The sequence below is a fragment of the Octodon degus genome, unplaced genomic scaffold (assembly GCF_000260255.1).
Source record: "Octodon degus isolate 3935 unplaced genomic scaffold, OctDeg1.0 scaffold00252, whole genome shotgun sequence".
In the NCBI taxonomy this organism is placed as follows: domain Eukaryota; kingdom Metazoa; phylum Chordata; class Mammalia; order Rodentia; family Octodontidae; genus Octodon; species Octodon degus.
In genome coordinates, this window is record NW_004524828.1 from 2,553,917 (window position 1) to 2,565,941 (window position 12,025).

At 34.4% G+C, this 12,025-nt stretch overlaps 1 protein-coding gene across 4 annotated transcripts in view; it reads right to left on the minus strand.

Annotated features, from left to right (window-relative positions):
- Hnf4g (hepatocyte nuclear factor 4 gamma) overlaps nt 1–12,025 on the minus strand; it is a 146,700-nt gene that overhangs the window by 23,408 nt on the left and 111,267 nt on the right. For 2 of the 4 annotated variants that reach the window (XM_004646083.2, XM_023706345.1), the window contains exon 1: nt 3,480–3,620. The exons of the other annotated variants lie outside the window; for them this stretch is intronic. In XM_004646083.2, the coding sequence (XP_004646140.2) occupies nt 3,480–3,615 (136 nt within the window). In that variant the 5' untranslated portion in view covers nt 3,616–3,620. Of the gene's footprint in view, nt 1–3,479; nt 3,621–12,025 lie in introns of those variants that run through there. 4 annotated transcript variants of the gene reach the window in all.

Sequence of the window (12,025 nt, forward strand, 5' to 3'; positions counted from 1 at the left end):
AAAGAAAGAAAGAAAGAAAGAAAGAAAGAAAGAAAGAAAGAAAGAAAGAAAGAAAGAAAATAGACAAGAGAAAAAGGGCTGGAGATGTAACTCAGTATAAATTCCTCGGATTTAATCCCTAGGATAGCAAACAAGAAAATAACCCCCCCAAAAAAATCTCCACTTTGAAATCAAGAATCACAAATTCATATATCAAAAACAGAACTTAAATTTTGCCTGTTGAATTTTGTTTTTCCTCCGATCTTCTCAATATCAGCCAAGTCTCATCTAGCCCCTAGAACCAATAACTTGGGAATCTTCCTTTCATTCTCCCCATCATCCTTCAAGACTAACCAATTAGGAAGCCCCCATTTAGTTGTTTAGTAAACTACATTTAACATACACATTTAATCTACAGCTTTTCACTCTTCCCGCATGATTCCCTCTAGCCAGCCCACCACCATTATTCACCTGCATAAATGCTATAACTTCCTACCTAATTTTCTTACTTTCACCTTTGTTCCCCTACTATGTATTTATTAACCTAGAACCACAAAAGTGGTCTTGGTGGAAGAAATTCATATCTTGCTACCCTTCTTGGTCAACTCTGCCATGACTCGTAACTAGATAGACAACAAAGCCAATAAAAATGTCAAGGCCCATAAATCTCTGCCCTCAGTGAACCACCGCTCTCCATATCTGGTTCCACTCCCCTCCTACCCCATTCACTCTTCTCCAGCATGTTCCTTTTTGGCTTTTTGTTTGTTTGAAGGTTTTTCTGATTGTTTTTAAACAATTCTCATCTTGGAACTTCTGTACTTGTCTTCTGTGGCAGCTATCAAATTTGTGTTCAAATTTCATGTTTTGTGTGAAAGCTTTTCTTTTTTAAAATTTATTTAATTAATTGATATAGGGTCTTGCTATGCAGTGTCTCAGCCTTACTAGTGCTGGGATTACAGGCGTGTGCCACCATGCCTGGTTCCAGGGTCAGCACATCACGTCCAGGGTTCCAGGGCCAGCAAGGCATGCAGTATCGGGGGTTGAACGTGGTACCTTCCGCTTGCCAGGCAGATACTTACGCTACTGAGCCTCTCCATCCCATGTATGAAACGTTTTCTAAGCAAACATCTAAGAGTCTAACTCCCATCTACCCTTGAAGAAAAACATAGGGCTTTGCTTATTGATTCTTTAATGACTGGCATTGCCTAAAATAAATATATATAAATATATAAATATATATATATATCCTCATTTATTTCCCATCTTAGATATACTCTATAAACTTCCCAATGTCAGAGAATTTTTATCTTATTTCTCCTCATTTTCCAGCACTTAGGATTACGCCTAGCATACAGAGGGTATCTAATATCTAGTTAGAAAGGATGGGGCATTAAAAAATAGATATATAGAGCTGGGGGTTCAGGATGGAACATTTGTCTAGTATGTGCAAAGTTCTGGCTTCAAATCTCCAATATCAGTATAGGTTCAGTTTCTCAGTAAGTTGATATTATTGATATGATATTTAAAGCTCTATATGTGTTCAAGCTATGAAATCTATAAAGCAGATTAAAATATTAATCTATAAATCATATAATATAGATAATAACTTTTTATTATATCTCTACTACAACAAAGGCATAAAATTAAGGTTTATCATATTTCAACTTCATTCCATGAATATATATATGCTAATTACTAATATTTCTCAGTACATACATACTGTCATATATAATTTCAAAATATAATGAAGGAAATTTTTTTTGTTTTGTTTTGTTTTTGTGTTTTGAGACAAGGTCTTACTAGGTGGACACATAAGTTCTCAAAGGCTGGACTCGAATCCACTATGGAGCCCAGGTTGGCCTCAAACTCATAATGATCCTTCTACCTCAGCCTCCTGAGTGCTGGGATTATAGGTGTACACCACAATGCCTGGCTTAATGTAGGAAAAATTTAAACTCAATGGCATTTAAAGTTAATCTTGGGGCTGGTGAGATGGCTCAGTGGTCTAAAGCACCTACTTAGAACAAGCTAAGCTAAGCAAAGCACAGGGACTGCGGTTCAATCCCCCAGCACCACATGCCAGCCAGCCCCACCCCCTGGTGGGCTGAGCTGGCCACACACACACACACACACACACACACACTAAATAAATAAAAATAAATTTAAAAAAAATAAAGTTAATCTTGTGACATTACAGATTAAAATTTTATTTTTTTTAATTTGGTAACAGTAGCAAAACAGATACTATTAAACATAAGTTAGGAGTCTTTAGGATCGATTTTTTCCATATATGAAAAAGAAATATTGAAAGTAATCAGTATGTAAAACAAGTACAATGGTAAGTAGCCATACAACTTACTTGTCTTAACATATATTGGTAAATATTTATGGTAAATCTATTCTACCACTTAGGAATCTAGTCTTTAAAGCCATGATTCTGTTTAGATGTATGTTTAAGTACATCTAATCAAATAGTAATTCCTAAGAGTTTCACTATAGGTTCATTTTATTCTACTTATGCTTAGATTTTAGAATTTTTAAAAAAATTTCATTTATCCTTCATAAATGACACATTTTAAACATTTTTTAAAATTTCACTAATAAGCTATCAATTACTGAAACTGAAGCCAAAGGATCAGTCAGATTGTACAGTATAGTACAATATTAAGATATTCCTAGCACAAGAAGATTTTTAAATCTGAAACTAAATATTCATACGTAGACATACATACATACTTTCCTCAAGTCTATCTAATTATGAGATATCAGAATTTCTGACCATTAAATTCTATCTTGAACAAGACTTTTACTTGAAGAAAACAAGTAAATTCAAAGTCAATGGCAAACTAAATTACAGAAAGAAAGGATCCCTAAACAATTCATGTGTTATTTAAAGTTAAAATGTTACGCTAGATAAATGCCAAGGGCTTTGTGTAGCTAAACATTAGCTTGTCAAGTGAGATTATAATATAAGCTCTTATTTCTTTTCATATTTGTGCTCAGTGCTAAGACTTGACACTCATCTTAAAAGCAATTTCTCATCAGCAGCAATTGAGAACTAGAATAATGAAAGAATGAGATGATCAGGAAAACTCTCTAGTGTTCTAGAGAAACTTTGCTCCATAATTCATGTTAAATATTGTGTAGAAAATATACTTCCACAGCCAGCCAATCTTGTAATGTTATTTATTACTGTGATTTACAATAAATAAAATTACTGCTGAAACTACCCTGTTTGGCTCTTAGCCGGCCCAGGCCAGAATTCTGTTACTTTATCACACAAAACTAGCCTGTTCTATCTCTAACATGAAATAGCCACAGCATTATTAATTAAAATTCTGGAAAGAAGCACAAAAGCTCAGATTTGTGATCTCACAAAGCAGGGCTTCACTTCTCCAGCAGTAAAGGATTGAGTCACGAGCCCAGAATGCTAGGTTTTACTCTCCCAGCATATGTACTTACATACTCCTTCAATATCTCATAAGCAGATGAGAACTCACCATTTGAATTATATAAAATCTGCATTGTTTCAAACTCCAAACTTGTGTAAGTCGGGTCCAAAACCTCACTGTAGTTGCCCATGTCCATGTCCAGGATTGGTTCAGACACCCTCATCATCAACTGAGAGACACACATGCAGTGGCGACAGGAGCCCCGGGTGTGATGACTGTCGTGCTTTCAATCCGTGAGTGGTAGTCCAGAGCTAACTGTAACTGAGTGACTCAAGTACTGCAGTGGGAGGGGCTGTAAAACTGTAACCTCCTTCAGCGGGCCATATTCTGCTCATTTCTGATTTTATGGCCTGAGAAGCAATTCCTTGGGATAATCTTGGAACGCTTCATGGAATTACCTTATCTGAAGTGCTTAGCAGACTAACATGATTCCCCAAACTGATTTCTAGGAGACAATAAATGCTATCATTTGAAACAGGAGAAAATTGCTTAGGCTTCAGGCTGTAGTTACACTGTGAGATGGTCCCTTTAAGGTCTCCAAACTACACAGCACATATTCTGAAAGGTGGAACTTACTTTTCTGTTACAGATTTGTCTAGAACATACATTGAAAACCTGAAACAAATTTTCTTACATGTGTAATAAAATTGTATTTTGAGATAAATCCATATTTTGAATGATAAGTATTTATGGGATATTTCACTAACATCCTGACAGAAACATACTAAGACTTTAAAATAGTCTCTTTAACTTTTGCTATATGGGGCTGTGTCTTTTTGTTGTTTATGAGCTTTCCATAAATACAACCAGTAGAGTTGTAACCATTCAATTAACACTTATTACATGAATAAGGTTTTATGTCTTTTGAAATTTGTTTAGAACAGTCTAGGCATTAACTGAAACCTATCTACCATGCATTGATTTACACTGTCCTTCATTTGAACAACATATTTTTTAAGTGTATATATGACAAGGAGCATTTAGAGGTTTTGAGAATATTTAGATAAAAACAATGAGTGAGTATACCATATTTAAAACACTTTTGTTGATTTTTATTGTAAAAGAAAAGCTTGCCCTATTATATTATGAATTCAGAATTTTATTTTACATATTTGTTAGCGTTTATAGCAAGTTAATCAGTTGCTTAATGCCATAAACCTTGTGAATACTAGCCATTTTAGTTAGAACAGTATCTTCCTCTAGAAAGGCTGGCTTATTAAGATAAACCTAAAACCATATGAAAGTAGCACGGTTGTATTAAGTTAAAGTCACTAGCTCAGCGATCACTGAAGCAATCCTCTTGCCTTCAAATTCTGTACATTATTGTTAGTAACACAGTCACACGAATAATATTTATGAATAAATTTTAAAAACTAGCTTTCTTTAATGAAGACTAAATATACCTACTCAATTTTTGTATAAAGTGGTAGCAAATAAATCCTATAGCTTTCACTGGCCTGGAATGGATCTTGTGTGCATTAAAGTGACTAAGATGTATTTCTGGTGAGAACTACCAGAAAGAATTGTGCACAGCACACAGTCTTTCTCACAATATGGTGTCTAATCAATACTGAGGGTGTCAGCACTGGCAAGGTCCAAAAGAAAGGGGAAAAATGGAAAGAGAAAGTCAGGGAAACTTTCATTTAAATGCCTGTTAATATGAGATGTGGATATAGCTCAGGAGGATAAAGACATAGTGTTACTGTCCTACCCCTTCCAGTTTTCATGGTGGACATGACCACCAGACCAAAGCATTTGCATCTAGGGGGGAAGGGCTACAGAGTTACCTCAGCAAAGATGTTCAAGTAGCCATTCACATCTAAGCAAGGCTGGCCCTCAGTGTAAATCTCACTTCCCATCCATATTGCTCTAAATTACATTTTTCATTGAGTAGGAACTTGAGAATTATGATGACATAGGCAAAATGCAGGCATATCTCAAGTGAGTCCTTTGTCTTCCTAATGACTGACAACTGAAATGTCAAAACTGACAGATTTCAGTCAGCCTTGCTCTAGAAAAGAAATGGTTCTCTGTGGCTCTTTTCTTGAAGATTATAATGCATAGTCAAATGCTTTCTTTTACAAAATCTATGAGTGATAACTTACTGATGAAACAACTTTTAAAAATGGTAAAATATTGCCATGTTTAATAGTTTGTGACTTAAATAGATGATATTGTTTTGGGTTGAGCCAGAACTTATGTTTTCAGTAAGAACCCATTGACCGGGATTCTTTCATTAATTTTCAAAACTCTCATGTGCTGCTTTTAATTTCTAGTATATTTTTGAGAGAAAATAATCAAAGCTACCTATAAATGAGCCTGACTGCAGAAGCTGCATAGAATAATATAGTTCCTAGAAATAACTTATATATTTTAGTCAGCTTGCATTTATTAAATTCGTAAGTATTTCCCATGATTTTATAGGTGTAAAGTGAAGAACTTCTAATACTCATTTGCATCAGATGGTACCATATGAAACTATAATATGAACAAAATAAAAAATGGCAATAAATCCTAGTAATAAGTACAAGTAAATCCTAAGGAGTGTACAAAGTTAGCAAGACATACCTACCCTGGAAAATAGTATGTTCTTCAAAAGAAGTTAAAAAGTTGATTTAATGCCAGGAAATAACCAAATGAAAGTTAGAGTTCTTCTCATACTGATTTTAACTTGAGATATTTTGTATGTGTAACTTAACACCTATCACTCTGTGACCGATCCTAATTCTCTAGGGATGTCAGCACTGACAGGGTACAAAAGAAAGGGGAAAAAAGCAAAGAAAAAGTCAGGGAAACTTTGATTTATATGCCTGCAAATACAAAACATGGCTATAGCTCAGGAGGATAATGACATAGTGCTACTGTCCTATCCCTTCCTGTTTTCATGGTGGACATGACTGTCAGACCAAAGCATTTGCATCTAAGGAGGAAGGGCTACCAAGGCACCTCCTGATTAAATTTTTATGAGTAGACATCAAGAAAAGGCATCTCAGCACAGATGTTCAACTAACCATTTACATTTTTTCTGGACTACTTTTTGCTTAAAGAAAAGCAGGGAAACATGGAGAAAGATGAACAAGAAAGAGGGAGAAATAGAAAATTTCATAGAGAGATAATTTTACTTATGATTAATTTTGAATGTTTGGTTGTCTATGCCCCAGATACCAAGTATCACATTCTGGTATACCTTGAGTTTTTAATTCAGTAGTGATATCAGAGTTCTTATAATTATTATTCTTATAAATATTAATAATGATAATTATTTCCTCCATAGCACAATTTAATAAAGTAAATTTCTAAACTTAAGTGGCATAAATTTTAGATACATGATACATACATGATATCTTTAATTTTTTCACTTTAATATTCAGTTATTTTCAAGAAAGAGGCAGATAGACCTCAGGCAGGTTTCTTTCCTCATTGCATCATCAAATAATTTCTGAGAGTTCACAGGGCTCCCTTAAAGTTTCAAGAACTAAAAGAAAAATTCTACTAATTCTATTCCTCTTAAGTGATAAGAAAAGCAATAATCCTTATGTGGTTAAGAATGACATGCTACTGAACTGAAAATTCAACATCAATTTAGAGATACCTTTCTGTGTACTTATAACAGTTTAATCAGGAAATGTTTCCTATATACATGCTAATACATACAACTGTAATCTATAATATGTAGCACATGCTTTCTAAAGCAGTGTATAAATTTGATCTGTATCTAAAAATATAAGTATAAAGGATAAACAGTGCTCTACCAAAGATGTCTCCCCACAGAGGTCACTCTGCACATCTATTCTCTAAGTTGAGTAAAAGCATCATTGTTCTTTAGTCTGATCTCACTTTTCACGAGTAAGGACGTAACATCACAGCCCTGTCAGGTCAAACACCGTAGAGGGATTGACATTAGTGGCGCATAAAAGGTCAACTTTGAAAAGCACAAATAATGATACTGAAAAATATTCTTCCCGGAGCATTGTTCTTATAAACTGGCATATGAACTGCATTATTTCAATTTCTTTAGAGAAACATAAAAAGAAAATAGCATAGATTTTAAAGAAGTTAACAACTCAATTCACTACTGACTATTTAAGTAATACTAGAAACATTTCTATCTTATCTGTAAGACTATTAAGCCTGTTAAATTGTTCTATACTTCACATTTGATTTAATCATTCCCTCATAGCATGATTTTAAATAGAAAACAAGCTAATAAAATCCAGGTTACTTTCATAAGGCAATTTTCATCAAAGCAGCCTGGAACAGTCATACTAACACAAAACCACTTTTTATATTAAACCAGAGTTAATCAAACTTTCTCTACATTTATTCCTTTGAGATTATTTTAAAATATCAAAATTACTATATATTAATCCCAAAGCAATTCTGAAATTTTGTAAATATAATCAGTAAAGCCTAGACCAATCCACATCAACCAAATACATTTTATTGTATACACAAAACTTCCAAGTAAAGAACTCTTGCCAGAAGAATGGCTTATTAATTCAAAACAATTTTTCATTTCTGTGAAAAACATAATTAAAAATTACTGTATTTCTTTGTTGCCACTATCCTTCATTTACATTTCTTTGTAAAAATAAAAATCCTATTTCTTCTTTGTAATTTTGATGAGAAAAAACAAGGGAAGATAATTAAAACAAAGGAGCAAAAATCAGAATATTGATCTGCAAAGTGAACTGCTATCACTAACATACAAAGATGTTTGGAACTGCTTACAATGAGGGAATACAATTTTCAAACATATTAACTATTCTTTTGATAATGTCCAGATTACATAGAACTTTTAAATGGACAAAATCAAAAGTTCCTTTTCTTTGCCTTGTGCTTTGACCAGGTAGCTGTATACAATGCCCAGAAGAATTATGTGAGCTTTTTAGGATATTTAGACAAAAATCATCTCTGATATTTAAAGTCTATTTTAGGGGCCAGCCAGATATGTCACCAGACCAAAGTGCCTGCTTAGGCAGACACAGGGACCAGGGCCCTGCCCCTGGGGCACGCTGAGACAGGGGCTGAGACATCCACTGAGACTAGGTGAGGTGGCGTGTGCCTGTAATCTCAGCACTTGGGAGGCTGAAAACAGGAGGGTCAGTACATGTCCCATCTGCACAGTGAGACCCTGTAGACCCTGTACTAAACAAATAAAAAAAGTCTATTTTTATTGCTAAAAATGTCTTAAATTTAAATTGAATTTTTGTAAGTTCACTGACATACCTTATAATTTTCCTTAAATAATTATAGCAATCAATCCACAGTTCATTTCTCAATTATTGTTTTTCAATTCATGACCCTTAGTCCAAAGAGAAAACTTGCAATTCTTAAATTGGTTTTATATCTAGTCTACATCTTTTTGCTGATCAATGAAATCAGCTTATATCACTATTAAAAATGTTCATAATCATAAAATTTAGATGAACTGAACAAAGATATAAAGTGCTTTTTAAAATAGTTGAATTAATTCTTTATGTAAAATATGATTCAGTTCCTCTAGTTTTATGTGATTATTTTCAGAATAATATTTGCAACTAGCTATACAAATTCAAAATTAAGAACTAATGAAGAGAGGCAACTGTACAATTAAGTCAGTGATAAGAAACAAAAGAAAGACCGTACAGGGGAGACCTAAGCGTAACCAAGAAAATATTGTGACTAAAAGCTCAGAAGTGACAGAAGAAATCTGCGTGTATTAAACTTACTTGCAAGGTCAGTTGCCTTGTGATTGAAAATAGAATCTCCTTTTCAGCAGATAACAGCTGATTAGCACTAAATTATTAACTGGAATAGACCTCACAGAGGTGAGGAAATTTTTTAAACGGTGGCTGTAAGGACCTGTGGGTAGAAGGAACATTTGACAAGTACTTTTTTTTTTACAATGGTTATTATCATTGTTGCATAGCCAACTCAGCAAAGCTACTAACATATGAGATTGTGGTGACACGCCGATACCAACCGTGCTGCAATATATGAAATGAAAGAAAAGAAGTTATCAGTTTGGACCAGTACCTGTTTCAGATATATTCTGAAGAGATATAATGTTTAAGAAAAATAGCAGCAGTTTTACTATGCTGAGGGAACATTTCAAATTGAACATTTTAAACAATGAACTATAATAAACATAACATTTTGTATCAGGAAGCAAAATAAAGTTGCATTTTTCTCCATGTTATAAATGTAATAATAGATTATATTCATAGTCATGCTGTCAAAAACTTCAATATTCCTCATTAAAACTTTTGGAAATAAGTAGAAAGAACATTTTATTTTATGTTTTATTGTATTCATTTCGTTTTATTTTTTTCAAAAATTTTATTGATAAACAGATAGCAATGAGACAGTTTCAAATCAAATCGGAAGTACAGTTTCAACAAATAATACACTGCATATATTCTTCTTAGTGGTTAATTGCTGTACAAGATGCGGACTTGTGATCCTATTTACAAACACCATTAGAACAAATCATTCTATTCATTAAGAGAATGCAACTACATATCTATCCTAACCACTTTGAATACACAGATACAAAATGGACATTCATCGGAATACCCCATTTTTTCTAAGTTCCGTTATTGAATATTATAGGTGTGATTTCATTTTATTTTTAAGAGCAGAATATATTTACTGAGGGAAAGAAAGCTCCTGTCCTAGAGAGGGACAGAAGGGGAACCCAAGAAGTTTCCCCAGAAAGTACATTTTAATGTGATACTGATTCTTATAGAAGTAAACAATATTTGTATTTCCATTTAACAAGGACAGGTAAGCATGTGGATAACTCTTAACTCACATGTTAAATTTGTCACTTCCATCTTCAAACATCTTTCAAAGAACAATGTTGACTAATTTTTCAAAACTAACATATGAAGTATTTATTTTGCATGAAAATACAGGGTTTAATGATAATGTTATTAATAGCACATGAGTGTAATACAAGAACTAAACATCTTAAGTGAGGTGGGGGCTTTTGCAGGATAATCTACTATCTCTTTCAAGTAAATAATTTGAATTGCTGGGGCTGGGGAGATTATTCGGTGGTCTAAGTGCCTTCCTGGCAATTACAAACTCCTGAGTTCTAAGCTCAGTACCACATGCCATGCCATCCCCGGAACAACAAAACCACTGTGCCCACCAGAAACCATGAATGGTGGTGCACACCTGTAATCCCAGTACTGAGATGGCTGAGACAGGAGGAGCTCTGTGAGTTGGAGTTGCAAAGAAAGACCCTGTATCGACAACAGCAAAAAATAAAATAAACAAATGAATATAATGCTTTTGAACAAATCCTACTGGGGCAATTATAGATATATATGCCAAGAAAATGACCTCCACATCATATATAAATAATGACAACAATTAGAATTACTCAGTGTCTGACTTAGATGTAAGACCAGTGTTTCACAAGCTCTGCTTCACATTACAGTCACCTAGGGATCATACAGGTATCTAGATTCTCCACTTCCTGGCCAAGTCTGCACCTGATTTCAATTATATCAGAATGTTAGATGATTAAAAACTCTTGGGTGAGTCTAATGTGCAAAAAAGCCTGGGAACCACTGGTTTCAGACATGAGCTCTATGAAGGCAAACAATACCAGTGCTTTATTCATTATTGTGTGTCCAGTCCCTGGGACACTTGTCCACATGGCAAATACTCTACAAATATTTGTTCAATGTCTGAATAAAATTCAAATACATAATTTTGGGCCAGCGAGATAACTCAACAGTCTAAAGCATCTGCTTAGGCAAGCCCAGGCAAGTGCAGGCACTACGGTTTGATCCCTGGCACTGCATGTAGTACCAGCCCCACCCCCAGGGCAGGCTGAACCAGTCACAAAAAAAAAAAACCAAAAAACTTAATTTGCCTGAATAAAGTATTACATTAAGTAAATGAGTACATGTGTTGAAGCAAGCACTTTTCTAGTCACTGGGTATCTCTAAATGAATAAATAGCAAAAAAATAAAAAATAAAAAACAAAACAAACAAAATCTCTGTTGCTCTCACTGAGCTTACAGTTGAGTAATCCTCATAAACATAATGAATATCATGATCAAGAAGATTTACAACTCTAGAAAGAGAAAGATAGATAATCATTTGTCTTTCCACACTACCCATGAAGCTGGATTGAAAAATGTAATTAATGCTGTACACATGTAGACTTCTAAAAACAGAAAGAAAACTGATTGGTTAGTAGAAAGGGATATACGACTACATACTGACTCCTGAGTTTTGTCTTAATTTGCACTGTTGTGAATTATTAGGTATTTCAGTGGGAAATTTAAAATTATGTATACAAAGCCCCCAAAGCCTCACATATTCATGAGGGCTGGCGGAGGGTGAATCTAGAACTTGTGTCTGATTCATGGCTAGGTACGCTGCACACAGTATAAGGGGCAAAAAGAGTCTTCTCTGGCTTGTTGCTTTTGCTGTCTTCAGCTGCCATAAACTAGCGTTCCTCTGCCCTGTGTCATCCTGTCTTGGAGCCAGCTGATGACTGAAGGAAACCTCTACAAACTGCGAGCTAAATAAACCTGTTCCCCTTTAACTTTGGGTGTCTGACATTTTGTCTCAATGACTAAGTAACTAAG